This window comes from Corythoichthys intestinalis, chromosome 8, assembly GCF_030265065.1.
Source record: "Corythoichthys intestinalis isolate RoL2023-P3 chromosome 8, ASM3026506v1, whole genome shotgun sequence".
Taxonomy (NCBI): Eukaryota; Metazoa; Chordata; class Actinopteri; order Syngnathiformes; family Syngnathidae; genus Corythoichthys; species Corythoichthys intestinalis.
In genome coordinates, this window is record NC_080402.1 from 20,556,593 (window position 1) to 20,572,883 (window position 16,291).

The 16,291-nt window shown below is 37.5% G+C and overlaps 1 protein-coding gene across 2 annotated transcripts in view; it reads left to right on the top strand.

Annotated features, from left to right (window-relative positions):
• ctnna2 (catenin (cadherin-associated protein), alpha 2) overlaps positions 1 to 16,291 on the top strand; it is a 464,321-nt gene that overhangs the window by 97,832 nt on the left and 350,198 nt on the right. For both annotated transcript variants that reach the window (XM_057842763.1, XM_057842764.1), the window contains one exon: positions 2,315 to 2,518. In XM_057842763.1, coding sequence (XP_057698746.1) covers positions 2,315 to 2,518 — 204 coding nt within the window. The remainder of the gene's footprint in view (positions 1 to 2,314; positions 2,519 to 16,291) is intronic.

A 16,291-nucleotide genomic window follows, 5' to 3' on the forward strand; every position in this document is an offset into this window, starting at 1 on the left:
ACACATTTGGCGCTTGAACTGGGTGTAGTTTGAGCACAGTCAGCTAACTCACCTGAGAGATGATGACCAGGCCTTATTTTTATAGTTTTTTAATCAAACAAATTATTAATGTTGACTTCAACTGGAGTGTCAATTTAAATTCTGCATATTTGTAACATAATTTCTTATGTGGTATGTGCCGCTTTGTACTCATGGAAGATTAGAGTTACTTCAAAATGATATTACTCAAGTACCAGTAAAGGTAGTCAGTCAAAAAATTACTTAACGAAAAAAGTATTTGCTGAAAATAATACTCAAGTACTGAGTAAATGCTTATAATGTCGGATTTATTTTTGAAAACTATATAATTAGACAGACAAAAACATGCAGTAAAATTGAAAACAACACTACACAACACAGAATCATATGTGTTGTTTACTTGGTCAAGTCAGTCAACGTGAAATAACACAGAAGGAAACGTAAAATTCTGAAAATACAAGTAAAAACAGGGGTTAGAGAAAAACAGCAGTCCGTGTAATCTTCCCTTAGGTTAGTATATATCACCTATGTGATTATCAAGTGTATATATACACTCACCGGCCACTTTATTAGGTACACCATGCTAGTGATTGGACCCCCTTTTGCCTTCAGAACTGCCTTAATTCTTCGTGGCATTTAAGGGAAAGCTTAAAATCTCAATTTTCTGTGGGAAGAAACATTTTGAGCAGGAGGACATTTTTAATAAAAATAAATAAATAAATAAATAAATAAACAGCAAAACCCTATCTGAAGGTGAGAGCACGCGAGAGCAGAATTGCAGACGCCATGACTTAAATGAGATGTTATCGCATATTTACCTTGTTTTGATCCAAAAACTCCATGTTGCATCTATCACTGAGTGTCAAAACAAAATCCAGCTGTGGCCATTCACAATTTTTTTTCGGGATTTTATGGGTGAAACATGGTAATATAACAACATAACAACGTGATGCAGAAATCGCAGACATCAAGGAGTGGTCGAGATGTTCTATTTCATATATTTACACTTTTAAAGGTTTTTTTTCTTTTCCTTGTTTGGATCGATTATTTATCATGTCACATATTGGAGAAAATGCGACAGTAACAAAAAAAATACAATTAAGCGATAGTTAAGAGGTAGATATCCGTGACCTTTTTACAGACACCATTTTTTTCATTGTGATGTAATTTGTTTAAAAGTTTAAACTATGTGAGTGAATAATTTTTTTGTCATTTTTTTTAAAAAATGAAATATTAGACATCAATTAATGATTCAAAGCTAGAACAGACATTTTGAATAATAAATATAACTACCTTCGTTTTATGGCTGGGTTGAAACAAAAGCGGTTGCGCGACGTCTGTAAACGGGGGTTTTCATGGTAAAACGGACAAATTAAAAATAGTTCAGGGGCTTAATGCACGATGAATCTGCTATGGCAGCATATAGACATATAGTTTTATCAAACACAACAGTTCTTTTGGCTGAAAATACAGCAGTTTATTTTAAAGAGGGGTGCAAGAGCAGGAACCGCTTTTTCAGCCTTGTCTGTGTTTTTCGCCATATGTATAATATATATGTGTGTGTATATGTGTGTGTATATGTATGTATGTATATATATATATATATATATATATATATATATATATATATATATATGCAATAAATATAATTAATATTTACAATTCAGAGTCGCAGTACAAGCCAAACTATGGTGTTACACTTATATAGCGCTTTTCCACCTTTCATATGAAAATATGTGTTATACTGTAATCTGAACATTACAGTACTCCAATGTACTTTACAGTTTAATAGAAACTACACATAAATACAAAACTAATTTGCCATTACTTTAGGTATTAAATGTATATATATTTAGTCGTGTTGTCTCGATCTAGTACTTGGTATCATCGACCGATACGGCAATGATGGAGAATCAAATTTGATCGCTAGATTAGATTCGGTCAAGTATTCACTTTTTTCCCAGCATCTTCACACTTTTCAGATGCTGTAAATCCAAACCACAAGGCAAACATGTCCGCTGTGTGGGACGACTTCTCTTTATAACCAAAGATGGTAAAAGAGAATTGTTGTATTTGTAAACAGAGCACATCTTGACGTATTACCAGGAGAGTTGGCTTAATGTAAAATATATTTTATCATTTATTGGTGGCATTATTTTTAAAAAATAGGTATCAGATCACATCCAATCAAAACGAAGAAATAGGATTAGAAGTTAAAAGTGTATCGGGACACCTGTAATATTTATTTAAAATAAATGAAAAAGACTAACCTTTGTTCTCTGTTTATGCATTGCAGAACAAAATTATTCTGGACCCTTTGACATTCAGCGAGGCTCGTTTTAGGCCTTCTCTGGAGGAGCGATTGGAGAGCATTATCAGTGGTGCCGCCTTAATGGCAGACTCTTCGTGCACACGTGACGACAGACGTGAACGCATCGTGGCTGAGTGCAATGCTGTTCGACAGGCTCTCCAAGACTTGCTGAGCGAGTACATGAACAATGTAAGTGTTGCCAAATATCAATTCCCATTCATATTCCATGCATACTGCAAATTCTCCTCAATAGTGCACCTGACAAAAGGCCACACCAAACAAATTTTCATAATATTTGTTCAATACTTCTCAATAGCATAGTAGAATATTTCAGTTTCATTTTTGGTCAGTAAAAAGGGGAAATTAATATAGTTGAGCATCACTGGTCTTCAATGGTCAATGTAATTGTCAATAAATAGAGACAGAGTGCATTTAAATGCAGCCTCACAAGCAAGAAACAGAAGTCCCTTCTCTATTGACTTAATATTGGACAAGGTTCCTTTTTCACTCAGTCTGCAAGCAGATAATTAAGAATTCCCCAAACATGTTGGGTGGCATTTAAGCATTTGAGTTTTAGGAAAAGTAACTTAAATGAAAACATGTAAACATTCTGACACAGTGTGTCCGGTTCTAACGTGGTATGCTTCTCTGGAGGTAACTCAAAATATGAGATGCTGCATACAAAAGAGGGATCCGAGCTCATTGAGATAGAGCGATATTTGCAAAGCAGTGTCAATGTTTATTCTTTGAACTCTGCATGGACCTCAAACTGCCACATTAAAGTCATTTTTGTTGTTCTTAGCTTTCCATTGGTAAAGTCTTTTACAGTAGAAATCCCTGCATAAATGTGCAATGTTCCACATTGATATGTTGCTATTTTACAATTAATGTTTTTAATAGAATAGAACAGTTTGTTTCACATGATAACAAAAAAATGTTTTCGATGCTTTTTCTTCGCACTCACAAACATGTTCACATTAAAATATTTGAAGAAAAGAAATAGAATAGAATAGAATACAACACCTTTATTATCATTGTAGACTACAACGAGATTTAAAGATTTGCCATAAAGTGTACCAAATAAAACACAAGTACAACACACTTAATATGTAAGCACAGGGTACATAGATTGGGAATAAAGTGACAGTGCTTATTTACAGTACTCAGACTAGGAAGCAGATGGCTGACTTCATATGATAGTGCAAATGATAGTTTTTGCCTAGGTATTGATGTAATAGTGCAAAAATGCTTTAATGTAACAGTGTAAATATTGGATAGACACTACCTAGATTGAGACATGTCTGAGAACATATTACTAAGGCTACGTTCATACTGCAGGTCTTAATGCACGAATCCGATTTTTTGTCATATCTGTTTTTTTGGCGTGCCCGTTCAGACTGCCTTTGTCCATTGAGACCGTTCAAGTATTAAGCATGCACACTAATTCACAGTCCGACACGCTGAGCAAGAAGACCCGCATGCACAAAAGCATCAAAGCAAATGACTACACATGCTGGCTGTCATCCGTCATTCCAGGTCGATCATATTTTGATTTCCAAAAAGAGGACACAAATAACAGACATAAATAATCCCCGTTAAGCTTATATTCAAAGTTTCTGTGGATCGATAGCATGCACACACTGTCCGTGCATGTCACAAACACATACCGACAGTGTGCCCCGACTCTCGGCGGTGTAAGCAATCGGGCGGTGTAAGCAATCTTGATATATTGCTCAAATAGAGTGGAGAGAAAACCGATCATTCTCAGGCTTATCCTCAACCCATTTTTATTTTTTATGACTGTTGCCAAGCCCGACCCTTCCCCAAAAGCCTTGTTCAAGGCAAGCTAGGCGCTAACAGACAGCTGCACCGCTACCGTAGCACCCTGTCTCTCTCGATCTTTGATGACGTGATTGCTGCATGAATTCCAATTTGGGAGACTTTCCAGTTCAGACCGCCAAGTTGTTCTGGAAAAATGCGGCCCAGATTGGATTTAAACCACATACGAAAGTGACCCAGATTATATTTGAAATGGTCCACTTCTTGTTCAGACCGTCAAGTTAATGCCTCACTCGACTCGGAAAAACACGAAAAAATCGGATTCGTGCATTAAGACCTGCAGTATGAACATAGCCTAAGTTAGATATATGTGACAATATTGTGGCATTAACAGTGCAATGACAATGACATTGTCAGTGGTGTGCAGCATGTCAGTTTTTCAGTGCAAACTTCAGTTGAGTATGGTGACAGCTCAACTTGGCATACAGTGAACAATAGCATTAGAATTTTGATTGTCCTGGGTCCAAATACACAAAAGTTTGCAATGCACCGTTGGTTTATTTTCACAGTTGAAGAGCAAAAAACTGCAGTTGATAAACTCCTCCAACTTGTTGTATATTAATGTCATTCCAGTGATCAATGTTAATTACATTTTTAACTGGAGGAGCATTCTGAGAGAGCAGCCAAAGTCAAATCATCGCCATATTTGGTAGAGTGGGCACACTTTCTTAATGCCCCAAAATATCATTGTAGCACTTACCTTGCAGATATGAGTTAAACAGGTTAATCTGTTACTGAGTTATTGCAAAATTCATTTTACGACCTGTGTGACCTCTGACCACGGCCTCAAAGTGTACTCACCGCTTGCATTTTGTAGTACAAACATATCCTGCAAGTTTGATAATCATCCTTTTATCCATTTTCCAGTTATCAGGAACACAAAAATAGAAACAAACAAGCAAACAGACAGAACCAAATGCATAACTTCGCCTACTGTAGGTTTTACCAACTGGTGAGGTAACTATACTTGATTGTTAACAAACATGACAACATTGTAAGACCTTACACATTGCATATGGTGGAAAACACTCAGGTGACTTGAGGTTCAGCTCTGAGATCCCCTATTTGGCCAAATTTCAAACTTGTCCGATATGCATGTGTGATACATCATTGGAAAGCTTGTAATCTCAATTTTTTGGGGGAAGAAACATTTTGAACAGGAGGGCATTTAAAAATAAATAAATAAATAAATAAATAAATAAATAAATAAATAAAAAGGTTTTGCTGTTTAACAATCTTACCTGGAGGTGAGAGCACGCAAGAGCAGGATTACAGACGCCATGACTTTAACGAGATATTATCGCGTACTTACCTTGTTCTGATCCAAAGACTCCATGTAGCATGTATCACTGAGTGTCAAGACACAGCTGTGAATGGCCACAGTTGGATTTGGGGGGATTTTATGGGTGAAACATGGTAATATAACAAGGGTCGCAATGCAGAAATCGCAGACATTAAGGAGTGGTCGAGATGTTCTTTTTGATATATTTACCCTTTTAAACGTTTTTTTTTTTTTCAATGTTTCCTTTTTTGGATCGATTATTTATCATTTAACATATCGGAGAAAACGCGACAGTAACAAAAAAAAATACAATTAAGGGATAGTTATGAGGTAGATATCCGTGACTTTTTTACAGACACCATTTTTTTCATTGTGACGTTATTTGTTTAAAAGTTGCGAGTGAATAATTAATGTCTTTTGTTTAAACGAAATATTACACATCAATTAATGAATCTAAGCTAAAAATGACAGACATTTTGAATAATAAACATAATTAATTACCTTTGTTTTATGGCTGGGTTGAAACAAAAGCGGTTGCGCGACGTCTGTAAACGGGGGTTTCCAGGGTAAAATGGCCAAATTGAAAATAGTTCGGAGGCTTAACACTAGAATTGCCATAGGTGTCCCATTTTGGGACAACCTACCATCATCCCCAAGGGTGTCCCATTTTGGGACAGCCTTATAAGGAGATCCTCCACCAAGCCCATCTCATTTCTACCCCTTGGCCCACCTCCTGGCCCACCCCTTGGCCCGCCCCTTGGCCCACCCCTTGGCCCACCCCTCGGACCACCCACCCCTCGGCCCACCCCTCTGCCCACCCCTCGGCCCACCCCTTGGCCCTTCAAACGAAGCAATAAGGAGGGCTTGAAACCATCAGCCCTAAGAATTGGGACTAGAGCCTAGTTCGGGCCTAAAAAATCCAGCCCGACCCGACACGGCCCGCTGGTATTGAGGCCCGACCCGGCCCGAGCTCGATCACTTAACTAGATTTGCAGGCCCGAGCCGAATAACCCGACTTTTTTTTTTTTTTTTGAGTGACGCGGAAAAAACGCAGCAGCAGCAATTTATTTTCATTTCTTCGAGTTGGCAGAAAAAAACGCAAGTTTTCTGAATGTTTAAATAATCTACATATTTTTTTTAGAATTATCAAAGCATTCACACAACGAAATAACGCTGGGAAAGTTTGTTAAACATATTTCTGAGTGTGTGGGATATTGTTCTCACATGGACGCGCCTCTCTGACAAGGAAATGAAAATGAGGGCGGCGGCTCGGCCATGCGCAAACGGCCGCGGGAGGACAAGAATAAAGAGCGGCCGGCGCCACTGCGTTCGTGCACACGCACAAGCAAAAGCACAATACAGATAGCCTGCTCTCCATTTTTTTTTTTTTTTTTTTTTTTTTTGAGTGACGCGGAAAAAAACGCAGCAGCAGCAATTTATTTTCATTTCTTCAAGTTGGCAGAAAAAAACGCAAGTTTTCTTAATGTTTAAATAATCTACATATTTTTTTGAGAATTATCAAAGCATTCACACAACGAAATAACGCTGGGAAAGTTTGTTAAACATATTTCTGAGTGTGTGGGATATTGTTCTCACATGGACGCGCCTCTCTGACAAGGAAATGAAAATGAGGGCGGCGGCTCGGCCATGCACAAACGGTACAGCGGGAGGACAAGAATAAAAAGCGGCCGGCGCCACGGCGTTCATGCACACGCACAAGCAGAAGCGCAATACAGAGATCCTGCTCTCCATTTTTTTTTTTTTTTTTTTTTTTAAATAATTTATTAGTCCGGCATGGCGGCCCGACCCGAACTGACCCGAACGTGAATGCTTAAAATGTGGGCCCGACCCGACCCGAATGTCGGGTTCGGGTTCGGGCACAAAATCTAACCTCTAGTTTGAAAGTAGCATGGCGCCCATCCCCCATTCACTGATAATGGCCGAACATTTCCCTCCCACCCCCTTCCACAGCGAACGGCTGAATTGCTAGTAAAGAAAAAGTAGCCTGACTTGGAAAGGTTTTGCCCTTACTTTTGCATTCAAACACATTTTGCTTTGTTTTCAAGTGACTTTTTCTCGATTGAAAATATATATTTTGATTGAAGGAATTTTTTGGGGGGCGCTTGACCAAGAAATAAACAAATCTAGCTACTAATTTATCAACCTCAAAGCTGTGAGTGATTCTAAAAATATATAAAAACATATCAAAAGCAAAATAAAGATTCCAACACAAGAATATTTTTGTCTGTCTTTATTTTGAGGCAACGTTTGCATTCAAACCAATTTTGCTTTAACTACTGTTAAAAAATCCTCAGAAGTTTAGCAGTTTATTGTCAAGTAAGAAGTAACAGTGTTTGAAAGTAGCATGGCGCCCATCCCCCATTCACTGACAATGGCTGAACATTTCCCACCAACCCCCATCCACAGCGAACGGCTGAATTGCAAGTAAAGAAACAGCAGCCTGACTTGCAAAGGTTTCGCCCATACTTTTGCATTCAAACACATTTTGCTTTGCTTTCAAGTGATTTTTTTTTTCTCGATTGAAAATAGATATTTTGATTGAAGGAACTTTTTTTTTGGATTGACCAAGAAATAAACAAATCTAGCTACAAATGTATCAACCTCAAAGCTGTGAGTGATTCTAATAAAATATAAAAACATATCAAAAGCAAAATAAAGATACCCACACAAGAATTGTTTTGTCTGTCTTTATTTTGAGGCAACGTTTGCATTCAAACCAATTTTGCTTTAACTACTGTTAAAAAATCCTCAGAAGTTTAGCAGTTTATTGTCAAGTAAGAAGTAACAGTGTTTGAAAGTAGCATGGCGCCCATCCCCCATTCACTGACAATGGCTGGACATTTCCCACCAACCCCCATCCACAGCGAACGGCTGAATTGCAGGTAAAGAAACAGCAGCCTGACTTGCAAAGGTTTCGCTCTTACTTTTGCATTCCAAAAACATTTTGCTTTGCTTTCAAGTGATTTTTTTTTTGTTCTCGATTGAAAATATATATTTTGATTGAAGGAACTTTTTTTTGGATTGACCAAGAAATAAACAAATCTAGCTACAAATGTATCAACCTCAAAGCTGTGAGTGATTCTAATAAAATATAAAAACATATCAAAAGCAAAATAAAGATACCCACACAAGAATTTTTTTGTCTGTCTTTATTTTGAGGCAACGTTTGCATTCAAACCAATTTTGCTTTAACTACTGTTAAAAAATCCTCAGAAGTTTAGCAGTTTATTGTCAAGTAAGAAGTAACAGTGTTTGAAAGTAGCATGGCGCCCATCCCCCATTCACTGACAATGGCTGGACATTTCCCACCAACCCCCATCCACAGCGAACGGCTGAATTGCAGGTAAAGAAACAGCAGCCTGACTTGCAAAGGTTTCGCTCTTACTTTTGCATTCCAAAAACATTTTGCTTTGCTTTCAAGTGATTTTTTTTTTCTCGATTGAAAATATATATTTTGATTGAAGGAACTTTTTTTTTTTTGATTGACCAAGAAATAAACAAATCTAGCTACAAATGTATCAACCTCAAAGAAATAAAAAAATCACTGGAATGTAAGCAAAATGAGTTTGAATGCTTGAGTTGCCTCAAAATAGAGATAGACCAAAAACTAAATTGTTGTGTTTGCTACATTTCTTTTGCTTTTGATAAGTCTTTCATGAGAATCATTCCCAGCTTTCAGAGCTTACTTTAGTTTGATAAAGTTGTATGAGGTTTTCATTCTTTTTTGTTAAATCCAGAAACAAATTGCTTCAAGCAAAATAAATATTTTCAATTGAAATAAAAAAGTCACTGGAATGTAAGCAAAATGAGTTTGAATGCTAGAGTTGCTTCAAAATAGGGATGGACAAAACTAAATTGTTGTGTTTGCTACATTTCTTTTGCTTTTGATAAGTCTTTCATGAGAATCATTCCCAGCTTTCAGAGTTTACTTTAGTTTGATAAAGTTGTATGAGGTTTTCATTCTTTTTTGTTCAATCCAGAAACAAATTGCTTCAAGCAAAATAAATATTTTCAATTGAAATAAAAAAGTCACTGGAATGTAAGCAAAATGAGTTTGAATGCTAGAGTTGCTTCAAAATAGGGATGGACAAAACTAAATTGTTGTGTTTGCTACATTTCTTTTGCTTTTGATAAGTCTTTCATGAGAATCATTCCCAGCTTTCAGAGCTTACTTTAGTTTGATAAAGTTGTATGAGGTTTTCAGTCTTTTTTGTTCAATCCAGAAACAAATTGCTTCAAGCAAAATAAATATTTTCAATTGAAATAAAAAAGTCACTGGAATGTAAGCAAAATGAGTTTGAATGCTAGAGTTGCCTCAAAATAGAGATAGACCAAAAACTAAATTGTTGTGTTTGCTACATTTCTTTTGCTTTTGATAAGTCTTTCATGAGAATCATGAGAAGCGCCGGGAGCCCCTCACGCCCAGTCCCAGCAAAAGAGCCAAGTGTCAAGTTAGAGCTGAATGCTCACGGAACTCTGCAACCAGCAGATGTGTTCACTGCTACAGGTACACCTGTGGCAAATGCAAGAAGGAGACAGCAACGGAGTGCCAACCCTGTTATGACAGCCCAGACAGAATACGCCACCACCACCGCTGAGACACCATGTATTTTGCACGATGACTATAATGAAACAACAAAAGTCACTTGAATGAAAGCAAAATTCGTTTGAATGCAAACGTTGCCTCAAAATACAGACAAAAAAATTCTCATGTGGGTATCTTTGTTTTGCTTTTGATATGTTTTTATATATTTTTAGAATCACTCACAGCTTTGAGGTTGATAAATTAGTAGCTAGATTTGTTTATTTCTTGGTCAATCCAAAAAAAAAGTTCCTTCAATCAAAATATATATTTTCAATCGAGAAAAAAAAAATCACTTGAAAGCAAAGCAAAATGTTTTTGGAATGCAAAAGTAAGAGCGAAACCTTTGCAAGTCAGGCTGCTGTTTCTTTACTTGCAATTCAGCCGTTCGCTGTGGATGGGGGTTGGTGGGAAATGTCCAGCCATTGTCAGTGAATGGGGGATGGGCGCCATGCCACTTTCAAACACTGTTACTTCTTACTTGACAATAAACTGCTAAACTTCTGAGGATTTTTTTTAACAGTAGTTAAAGCAAAATTGGTTTGAATGCAAACGTTGCCTCAAAATAAAGACAGACAAAAAAATTCTTGTGTGGGTATCTTTAGTTTGCTTTTGATATGTTTTTATATTTTATTAGAATCACTCACAGCTTTGAGGTTGATAAATTAGTAGCTAGATTTGTTTATTTCTTGGTCAATCCAAAAAAAAAAAGTTCCTTCAATCAAAATATATATTTTCAATCGAGAAAAAAAAAATCACTTGAAAGCAAAGCAAAATGTTTTTGGAATGCAAAAGTAAGAGCGAAACCTTTGCAAGTCAGGCTGCTGTTTCTTTACTTGCAATTCAGCCGTTCGCTGTGGATGGGGGTTGGTGGGAAATGTCCAGCCATTGTCAGTGAATGGGGGATGGGCGCCATGCTACTTTCAAACACTGTTACTTCTTACTTGACAATAAACTGCTAAACTTCTGAGGATTTTTTAACAGTAGTTAAAGCAAAATTGGTTTGAATGCAAACGTTGCCTCAAAATAAAGACAAAAAAATTCTTGTGTGGGTATCTTTATTTTGCTTTTGATATGTTTTTATATTTTATTAGAATCACTCACAGCTTTGAGGTTGATACATTTGTAGCTAGATTTGTTTATTTCTTGGTCAATCCAAAAAAAAAAGTTCCTTCAATCAAAATATATATTTTCAATCGAGAAAAAAAAAAATCACTTGAAAGCAAAGCAAAATGTGTTTGAATGCAAAAGTATGGGCGAAACCTTTGCAAGTCAGGCTGCTGTTTCTTTACTTGCAATTCAGCCGTTCCCTGTGGATGGGGGTTGGTGGGAAATGTTCAGCCATTGTCAGTGAATGGGGGATGGGCGCCATGCTACTTTCAAACACTGTTACTTCTTACTTGACAATAAACTGCTAAACTTCTGAGGATTTTTAACAGTAGTTAAAGCAAAATTGGTTTGAATGCAAACGTTGCCTCAAAATAAAGACAGACAAAAAAATTCTTGTGTGAGTATCTTTATTTTGTTTTTGATATGTTTTTATATTTTATTAGAATCACTCACAGCTTTGAGGTTGATACATTTGTAGCTAGATTTGTTTATTTCTTGGTCAAGCGCCCCCCAAAAAATTCCTTCAATCAAAATATATATTTTCAATCGAGAAAAAGTCACTTGAAAACAAAGCAAAATGTGTTTGAATGCAAAAGTAAGGGCAAAACCTTTCCAAGTCAGGCTACTTTTTCTTTACTAGCAATTCAGCCGTTCGCTGTGGAAGGGGGTGGGAGGGAAATGTTCGGCCATTATCAGTGAATGGGGGATGGGCGCCATGCTACTTTCAAACTAGAGGTTAGATTTTGTGCCCGAACCCGAACCCGACATTCGGGTCGGGTCGGGCCCACATTTTAAGCATTCACGTTCGGGTCAGTTCGGGTCGGGCCGCCATGCCGGACTAATAAATTATTTAAAAAAAAAAAAAAAATGGAGAGCAGGATCTCTGTATTGCGCTTCTGCTTGTGCGTGTGCATGAATGCCGTGGCGCCGGCCGCTTTTTATTCTTGTCCTCCCGCTGTACCGTTTGTGCATGGCCGAGCCGCCGCCCTCATTTTCATTTCCTTGTCAGAGAGGCGAGTCCATGTGAGAACAATATCCCACACACTCAGAAATATGTTTAACAAACTTTCCCAGCGTTATTTCGTTGTGTGAATGCTTTGATAATTCTAAAAAAAATATGTAGATTATTTAAACATTAAGAAAACTTGCGTTTTTTTCTGCCAACTCGAAGAAATGAAAATAAATTGCTGCTGCTGCGTTTTTTCCGCGTCACTCAAAAAAAAAAAAAAAAAAAAAAAAAAAAAAAAAAAAAAGTCGGGTTTTTCGGGCTCGGGCCGGGTCGGGCCTCAATACCAGCGGGCCGTGTCGGGTCGGGCTGGATTTTTTAGGCCCGAACTAGGCTCTATTTCAAACACTGTTACTTCTTACTTGACAATAAACTGCTAAAGTTCTGAGGATTTTTTAACAGTAGTATAATAATTCTAATTCATTCGGATGTATTTGTTTGAATACCCTCTACATGTTAAAAAACATTTTTGAAAAGATCAGTTAACAATTTGCTGTGGATATACATTTATATCCATAGATATTCAGAAATACTACAACAAAGCACACCAAGCAACAATGGTAACAAGAAAAGCACATCACATGAAATGGCTGGATAAAATATGCAGGACTAGTAAATACCACTCTTGGTTCAGAAACTAACTATCATTCAGGTTTCATACAATGGTGTAAATATTACATTGAATTTGAAACCAAACTAAATTAAACTGAACTAGTGCTCCACATCTATGTGCATGTGTTGTGGACCCTTACGTTTGTTACAAGTGTTTGTTTTGTTTGCTTTGCCTTGCTTTGCTTAATATAATATAATATAATATAATAGATAATAACCAAATAACCCTCTCTGGGTTCTTCACAGAAAAAAAGCCAGGAAATAAATAATACTATTGGGGAAAAAAAAAAAATATATATATATATATATATATATATATATAAGTATATATATATATATATATATATATTATATAAGTATATATATATATATATTTTTTTTTTTTACAAATTTTTTATTTATTTATTTTTTTAAATTTTTTTTTGTTCAGGGGGCTGGACCAAATGTGGCCCGTGGGCCGTAGTTTGGGGGACCCCTGAGTTAGTGCTTTGAATGACACCAGGGCTTTCTCTTTTTTTTTTTTTTACACACAATAGCAGCCTTTCACACAGTGCAACATTTGCGTGACAAAAGTCACTTGAAGGAAAGCAAAATGTTTGAATGCAAAAGTTGCCTCAAAATAAAGACTGCCAAAGAAATTGTTGTATTTGTTTGGCTTTTGATATGTTTTTATATTTTGTTAAAATCAATCACAGCTTTCAAAGCCTACTGTTGAATGATAAATTTGTTGGTAGATTTGTTTATTTCTTAGTCAGTCCCCCCCAAAAAGTTCCTTCAATCAAAATATATATTTTCAATCAAAAACAAAAGTCACTTGAGCGAAAGCAAAATCTGTTTGAATGCAAAAGTAAGGGCGAATCCTTCCAGAGTGAGGCTGCTTTGTATGGAGTTTTATTTGCTGCTTTGCTGCCTTGTCTTTGCTCGTAAATTGAGCCATTAACAGAGGAGGTGGTTGGGGGAAAACTTTCTTGAGTAGGCTGCTTTCTCTTTACTTGCAAAAGAGGTGTCCCAATTCTTAGGGCTGATGGTTTCAAGCCCTCCTTATTGCTTCGTTTGAAGGGCCAAGGGGTGGGCCGAGGGGTGGGCAGAGGGGTGGGCCGAGGGGTGGGCCAAGGGGTGGGCCAAGGGGTGGGCCAAGGGGTGGGCCAAGGGGTAGAAATGAGATGGGCTCGGCTTGGGGGCGGATCCCAGGGTGTCCCAAAATGGGACACCCTTGGTAATTTTAGGAGGTATCAAAACCTCCTGGTAGTTCTAGTGTTTTAATCCGCCATGAATCTGCTATGGCAGCATATAGACATGTTGTTCTACTAAACACAACAGTTGTTTTGGCTTAAAATACAGCAGTTTCTTTTTTTAAAGAGGAGTGCAAGATCAGAAACTGCTTTTTCAGTCTTGTCTGTGTTTTCCGCCATATATATTTTGAAGAAATGTAAATAACCACTCCCACTTCTTCTCAGTCGCGACCAACATCCAAAGGCAGCATTTTTTTTCCAGGAAGCTTGAACCAAAGCACAAGGTTAATCAATGTGGTAGCTGGCCATAAATTAGGTTCAAGTGACAGGAGAATGTCCATACCTGTCTTTGCTGCTGGTGATCTGTGATTGGTGACAGCATGCCCGGCTCCCTGGCTGGTGCTGAATCATCAGGAGCAGCTGATTTAGTTACGGCAGCTCAGACAGGGCCAATCTATCAATTGATCTGGGGAGTAATGCATTACCAGCCTGGGTCAAGGGAGCTTGGGCAGAATATAGCCATAGCCAGAAGCCATGGCAGGTAAAAAGGGCAAATGGGCAGCTCTGTGAGTAGTACAGAGAAGGATTTAGGGAGTGTGATAGTGAGCACACTCATCTTACTGTTTGCTGGATGTGGCACATAAAACCAAACATGGGTGCTGGTAGGCTGATCATTAGGAGAAGATGGATGGCCTTGTTTTTTTCACCATCCCTTTGCAAGTTGCCATGCAGAACGCTCATTCAACAATCTGGGTGACTTATCATATACAGTCACATTGTGTGTTGTTGTGTGTTTATGCTGCCTTCATGACATGCAGAATATGAAAATCAGACCTCCGTGACAAAGCATAATTCAAGGCTATAGGGAGACATGCCAAGATGCTTGGCAAGACCAAATATTGCTCCCCTGAATTGAAGTGTTATCCAAACTTAAGTGCTTTTTAGAGTCTTAAAACTGTTAAAAGTACTCTTCCACTAAGTGAACTTGCAATTTATACATTTTAGAATTGATTGACCACTAAATGTATTTTATTTAGCTTCAGTTCAAACAAAGGGCTCTAGCCTGTGTCTGGCACAAAGGCAATACCTCACTTTTTTTTCCACTACATAAAGAGAGAAACGATTAAGTGCCCACATAAATGGCAAAGTACTGTGCTGTATAAATGAGGTGTGGTGAGGTGCATTGCTGCAGCATTCCTTCTGTTTGGATGCAGCACACAGCATTTGAGTCACTGATGATCAACAAAAACTGTTGTCAGTAGTGCAGTATCATTCGGACTGTTTAAAAGGCACTATTCTCCAGTAGATCAATGGTCCTCTAAATAGACACATGACATGGAAGATAATTGTTTTAAACCACAGATCAGGCATGGGTTAAACATCAAATCACTTAAAGGTGACGGTGCATTTTTTAAACATTACTTTCCCATAACCTTTGTGAACCTTTTATAGGTCTGAAAGACAATTTGCATTTGAAAACGCCCATAATGTCCTTTTTTTTCAAGCTGTTTTACTTGGTCAATTTTGCTTGCCTCTGCAAGCAGCCAGACTCTCTTTAATATATGGCTGACAAGATTACATTAGCATGTTTCATATTTAAATGTAAACTCTGGAAACTCTAAAATCTGATTGGCTATTGGACGAGTAAATATTTCAGGGGCAAATATAAAGACGAAGTGTTAATACCAACGGGAATCACAATTATCATAGCATTCACACAAGCAAACATAATGGACATTCATTCACCTGATGCATCTGTCCCGATTGGCTGGCGCCAAGTTCAGGGTGTACTTGCCTCCTGCCCATAGCAAGCTGGACTGGGACTGGGACCTTCATGAGGCTAAATGGTTAGGATAATAAATGAATAACTGAATATATTGGTTAAATTGAATGTGATTTTTTTCACATTCATTCTCAACCTGATTCTTGCTTTAATGCCTGTTAGCCCCGACATTAAATTGGCTCAACACACCTTGTACGATTTTATTATTCCATTTATTCAGTCTCATTTTCCTATTGCTTCCACATTACTGGCCTCCAGACTCCTAGACCCAGCAATAAATCACAAGTTATCCACAACATGCCATGGCCTCCCTTTCATCAGTCAACACCTAATGCACTACTTGACAACTTGCAATCCACTGGGCACATATTAACCTCCCACTTTGAACAATTTAGCCACTCAAGGCTGGATCACAATTTTGTACTACATATATGCATATATTAAACATAAAGTAATCTCACAACTTATATTTATGTCACTCAATGGTTAATCACA